Source organism: Pezoporus flaviventris, unplaced genomic scaffold (genome assembly GCF_033815535.1).
Source record: "Pezoporus flaviventris isolate CSIRO_AGI_PZ_B2104156 unplaced genomic scaffold, CSIRO_AGI_Pfla_v1 ptg000029l, whole genome shotgun sequence".
Taxonomy (NCBI): Eukaryota; Metazoa; Chordata; class Aves; order Psittaciformes; family Psittacidae; genus Pezoporus; species Pezoporus flaviventris.
The window spans coordinates 2,747,182-2,753,181 of NW_026892577.1; the positions used below are offsets into that span (position 1 = coordinate 2,747,182).

At 37.7% G+C, this 6,000-nt stretch overlaps 1 protein-coding gene across 3 annotated transcripts in view; it reads left to right on the top strand.

The window, feature by feature from the left end:
• The window catches only part of CACUL1 (CDK2 associated cullin domain 1), a 51,622-nt gene extending 45,823 nt beyond the window's left edge, over nt 1-5,799 (top strand). For all 3 annotated transcript variants that reach the window (XM_061458633.1, XM_061458634.1, XM_061458632.1), the window contains 2 exons: nt 2,203-2,246; nt 2,807-5,799. In XM_061458633.1, coding sequence (XP_061314617.1) covers nt 2,203-2,246; nt 2,807-2,847 — 85 coding nt within the window. In that variant the 3' untranslated portion in view covers nt 2,848-5,799. The remainder of the gene's footprint in view (nt 1-2,202; nt 2,247-2,806) is intronic.
• The last annotated feature ends 201 nt before the right edge of the window (nt 5,800-6,000 follow it).

The window sequence follows — 6,000 nt, forward strand, 5'->3', positions numbered from 1 at the left end:
CAAGTACACACACATGAGTTAAGGCACTGAAAACAAGCCATAAGGGCTTGCGCTGAAAAGAGCAGTGCAGCTGGCACAAGATAACAGAAGTTTGAGACTTGGAAACTGAGTTGTCCTATAATGCTGACAAAAGAATGTAGTACACAGAACAAAAAAGGGAACATTTTGGTTTTGTCTTTCAGTATTACTAATCCTGTAGGTGGCTTCTAATATTCTGCTTAAAACTGCATTTCACCAGTTTCACACTTCATAGAGAATTAAAAATCAAGTTTCAAGTAGTAACAGTTCGTATCCACAAAAACAATCAGTCTCAAAAACATTTTTCCCTAGGTACCTGAAAATAAAAGGGGCTTGTTAGCCTGGCTGTGAAGTTCTTTGGCTGGTGCTGTAAGGAAGATGCTGTATAAAAGGCTAGGAAGGATACTGACCACTGCAAAGTCTAGACACCTCTGTGGTGCTCTCTTGTTAGAGACTTGGGGGGATCCTCAGAAAAGTAACAAGTTCTCTTCCTTCAGGCTTTATGCAGTATGGCATCTTCTGGGTATTGAACATGTGAAGAGTTTTGGTATACCTTGTAGGTTTAGGCAATTGGCCCAGCCTAGCCCATGCTTTTGCACAGCTGCTGTTTCTACATAACTGCTTACAGTGTATTAAATAAAAATGCAAACTAAACCTTTGCAGTGGAATAACTGATTGGCAGTGGAATAACTGATTGATGCCATTTAGTTTCTGGTGAATGTGTTTTGCACAGCATATTTATATGGTTTTACTGTCAGGGGGTCAGTGCAGTCTGGTAAACATGGAGGTCGTATGAAGTGTTAGAGTCTGTCATCATTAAAAGAATACATGTAAAAGAAAATAAAAACAGGTAATATATTTGCTACATGGCATTTTGCAGTGGCATTTGAAACACATTTTGGTTTGCATATTACATCTTGAAATACATTTCTTCCTGTGTTGTAAATAAATATAACTTATTTATAACTCAAAATTGGTCTGAGGTTGTATTCCTACACATATAGATGTATATACTTACACTTAAAAAAGGTTGTTTTCTCTTTTAGCAGGTAATGTGCCAAATCTGTTCTCTTCTAGTTTAGTATGAAAGATCATCTGTTCTTCTCCAATTGCACCAGAAATGGTGAAGTCTTTGCTGCTGCATTTCCCTGTAAAGCAATAACCTTGAGGAACACAACACAGTGAGGTCTCTTGGGCAGCATTAACAGCATGTCAGGTTCTAGTTGAAATAGTCAGGTTATAAACACTATTAAATACTATTGTTGCAGGATAGGCCAGTTGCTTGGCAGTATTTCTTTTGCGAAGGACCTTAATCAAGGCATGCACAGCAGGTCAGTCATCTTAAGAGTTTCTTCAGGGAAGAACATTTCATATTATTGGAAAAAAAAAAACAATAATTTCTGCCAACTTCCAGCAAATAAATGTGACATTATAACCACTGTGATGAAAATATATTAGAGTCTCTCTTCTTTAACAGCATCAATAGCATATCTATCACCACAAGGATGATAGGTATTTTCCAGCTTCTGAGAGTTCGTGTGCATAAGAATAAAAGGAAAGAAACCATGTTTTCCAATGGGAATTCAACTTTGGGGTTTTGGGACCAATAATGTCAATCAGTGTTATACAACTTTATAGTTACTTACTTAAATTTTCCCCTTGGAGTGGTCTCAGCTCAGACTCGCCTAGAGTCTGTTGGGTATTCAGCAGCATTGTACCTTTCTATAGTGATAGATGCAGAGTTTTTCACATAGCTCTATAAAGTTCAGTTAAGGAGTTTGAAACAAAGAAAACAATTAAGACCATGACTTAAGACCATGCTACATACGAGCAATTTTCCTGATCTTAATTTTGTACAAAATTATCCCATAAAATCAAACAGACTTTAATGGAAGGATGAGCTAATTAAATCCAAAAAATATAGCTTATGCTTCTGTTCTAGTGAATTGAGAATCCTGTAGTCATGTGTTATTGCTGCTATGTTTGAATTTTGATTCTGAAGTCTATGAAAGCTGATGGCTGTGCTGAGGTATTTTATACTAATTTCCCTTTTTAAAAATCATTGAATGGTTTGGTTTGGTAGGAACCATTAAAGGTCTTATCCAACCCTCCCTGCTACAAGCAGGAGCATCGTCAGTTAGTTCACATCATCATGAAAATACCTTTCTTCTCTTTCTTTCCTAGAGGTGACCAGTCACGCAAGAGAGCTGGAGAAGAGTTAACTTACAGTAAGTATGCATCTACCCCTGCCCTCCAGTGTCCTGCAGTCCCCAAGAGGCTGGGCATACAGGTAGTGGTGGTCTTCTGGCTTCTCAGGGGTGGTGAGGTATCAGGGACTGCATCTCCACATACAGCTGTTTGGGTGTAGTGAAAGTCCCATGTTTTGTGCTGACTATATACTTGTCCAGGGGAGAATCTAGTCCTGTACATTCCAGGTTGGGATTGAAGTACAAGGTCCTGATTGTCATTAAATAGCCTTGGAGACTGGGGATTAATATCTTTAGTTATTGCCAGTTCATTTTATTGCATTCTTTCCACCAAGTTTTCTCCTGTGCCTTCAGCTATTTGCTTTATTTTCTACCATAAAATATCATACAGTTTTATGATGAACTGTTATTACAACTTGAAATGAATGGATGGATATTTATATGTTATACCAGCTTCTGTTTACACGGTTGATGTTTTTCAATCAGTGCTGGGTTTTGGGCTGTTGGGGAAAGAGGGGTAAAGGACATAAGGTGGAAGTTTTAATACAAGAGAATTTCTTGAACTTTTAATGTAATTTCAGATGGCTCATCAACTTGTGCAAGCTCCAGGGGGTACAGATAGTGAATATACTGGATCAGCTTCTATTCCTAGCCAGAACAGACACTGGAGGAGCGCAGGTGGTATCCGGAGCCTCCTTTGGCAACTGCTGATACTCGAGCTCTGACACGAGCCATGCCTCAAAGAAGAGTTTTGGACTTTCTTCTTTATATAATAAAATGTCAGTTGCTGCTACAGTTGGGATGACTTTGAAAGACATGTTTCCTTGGTCTAACCTACCGACAAGTTCATGTTCTGTGATTTTTTTCTGTGAGGAATGCACCTTGAAAAACGATCCTTTCAAAGTGGAAACGGGCAGCGAAATCAGCAGCTTCCAAAAGCGTTAGAATGGAAGAATCTTTTTTGCACTCTTTTCTTAATATTAAGGACGTTCTTAAAACTAGTTAACACATCAGTGTATTAGTTTTTAAACTTCAAGGTATTTTCTGGAGCTTTTACTTAATAAGAATAAAGTTTCATTATTTTACAGTATTTGTTTGTTAGTTTAAAAATGGTCACCTTTGAAGAGTTGGTCCCATGTAAACGTATCTTCTGTCAGGGAGTTTAAAATTCCAGATTTTTCTTTTCTCTTTGTTTTTTTTTGTTACTTGGTATTTTGAATCTCTTTTCCTGTGTGTTTGTACTCTGTGCCTTCAGCTTGTGCACTTTGCAACTTCAGAGACCATATTTTGTTTACTGCAAAATGTGCTCGAGTCAAAACTTGATGCGAACAAACATGCTGCAAAGTTGCACTTTTCTCTTGCATTAGTGGGAGGTGAATTTAATGAGGAAGGGAGAAAAGTTGAACCTGTCACCATCACTGATAGTGACTTGAAAGTTTGTCCCCTTTTTAATTTTCCTGTATATTTGTGTTTAATGCTGGGACCAACTCTTGCAGAACCCTCTCATTGACTTTTCATTGGCTTCCATAATTGCAATAGATCGAGATGTGAATTCCAGATTGAATGAAATACTAAGATATGTTTTATGTTGTGCTATGTAGCGACATTGTGGACAAAATTCTCCAGTCCAGTAGGTCTGCAGTGTGCATCTTTGTCAGCACAAACTAGATGTGCACCTGATAGATCTGCGAACAGTGGTACCTGTCCAAGATCACTTGGTGGCTTCTGTGCCACTTCTGTTTTGGGAATGTGAAGGGGGTATGATGGTGGGTGTAGTCAGAATCAGGGAGTTGAGGAGTGGTGTAATGCAGCCTCTTGCTTCCAGTCTTGTGTAGACTCAGTTGGATATCCAGCTGAGCCCAGTTCCAGGAGATCTGGACTGATGGTTCTAAATCCTAGTGATTGTGACATGGGTTTTAATCAGTGGTATGTCTAATGCAGTTCTTTCATGAGAGGAGACATATACTTGATAAAGCAGTTTGACTACAGAGTTTGTTGGTGTTTGGGGTTTTTTTTTTGTTATTACTATGGATTTATTTTCAGTACCTTTAGTTCTGAAGAGAAATGAGTTGGTAATATAAAATCTTTCCAAAGTGAAACAAACTTTGTTCAGTTTTGTCTTGCACAACTCTTACGCCTGTTTAAGAACAGCACCACACAGACACCCACCAACTCCCTTTATGCTTGCATGAGTTCATTACAAAATGCAGGAAAAAGACAAAAACAGATGCGGCAGGGACAAAGCTTCTTTTTGTTTTTGTTTTGTATCCAGGAGTCATGTAAATGAATTTAATTCAGTCCATTTCACATCAGCCACTTTGGCAATGCCGCTAGTTTGGAGGGTGGCAGGGAGGAAGAATGAGGACACTGCTGTGTTTGACAGATTCAGATCTGATTTACCTGTGTGTTTCTTTGCATATTTACAAGGACTATTTAATTTTGAGGCAGCTTTTCTTTTAGAATGAAAAATGAATGTTTGGTGTGGTGTTTTCTATGTAGAACAATGCCAGCAATCTAATTTCATCCCCAGTAATGGAAAATCAAACCACTTGGTAGGGATTTTTCAAGTGTTGATAGTGCTTCAACTTTGCTATTAGGTACTTAAGTTGAAGCAGAATTAGGTACAAACAGGGGTTTTGTAAATACATGGTGGATAAATTAATGAAGGCTTGTAGGGAACAAAATTATTTGCCAGCTTCCACATTTTCTGACAGTTTTGGATTTGAACAAAAATAAAACCTCTGATAGCGTCCTTAGCTTTAAAATAATCACTGTTTACTGAAATCATGACATTCCTGAGTAAAGAATAGATGCATTAACCTGATTTGGTTAAAGTCTGTTTACAATTTCATTACCATTCTAGCCCATATAATACAGTAATCAAGCTCTGTTGTCTTTGTCAAATGATCACAGTCTTTTTCTGTTCTTAAAGTGGTTTTACTGGGTCAAGTTTGTAAATAACATGCTTTCGCTTCATTGTCTGAGGCAAGGGTTCAACATTCATTTTACATTGCATTATGTTTGGGACACAAACTTCTTGAACAGTAAAGGTAAAGCATTTCTGTTGGCATGGTTCACTCTGTGTGCCATGAGTAGTGCTTGCATATTCCTCGGTCCTCTGTAGCATTCTCACTTGGCCACCATACCAGAGAAATCTGTTTGTTAAGCACTGTATTATGTTGTAAATTTGGCATTAAAATTCCTGTATGTTTTGGCATTATTAACATAATGCTGAAATACTGTTTTATCTGTTGAAGACGTTCTCATTGTGACTGAGCATGGAACAGAATACAGCTTACGATACTGAATCATTTTGTTTCTCTGTAAACTTTTACTTACAGTAAAACTAACTCAGCCGACTTGAGCATTGGTACTGTTAAGCCACAATTACCAACAGCATGATCCTAACTGCAGTATTTAATTTAACCAGATAACTTGTGGTAAATCCATTGCGTTTGTAGCTTACTCTGTTAAGATTAAGCAGTAAAGTTGGTTATACCATGGGTGTCGTCTTCATGTTGCACTGGTTCTACAGCCAAACTTGCTACATTAAAATATTTGTAGATTAATTTCATTTCTTGATTTGAGAAGTTGAAATATTTGAATTCATCCTACTGTAATGATAGGCAAGTGTCAATATTTGGTCAAGATGGTCTTTGATACAAATGATGAAGCTGAGGGGTACTAACTAGGTAAGTATTCAATTCCTCCACAGTTAGATATCCTTGGTGTCTTTGTGTAGTTGTTGAGGAAGTGTTTATGAATGAATACTCTG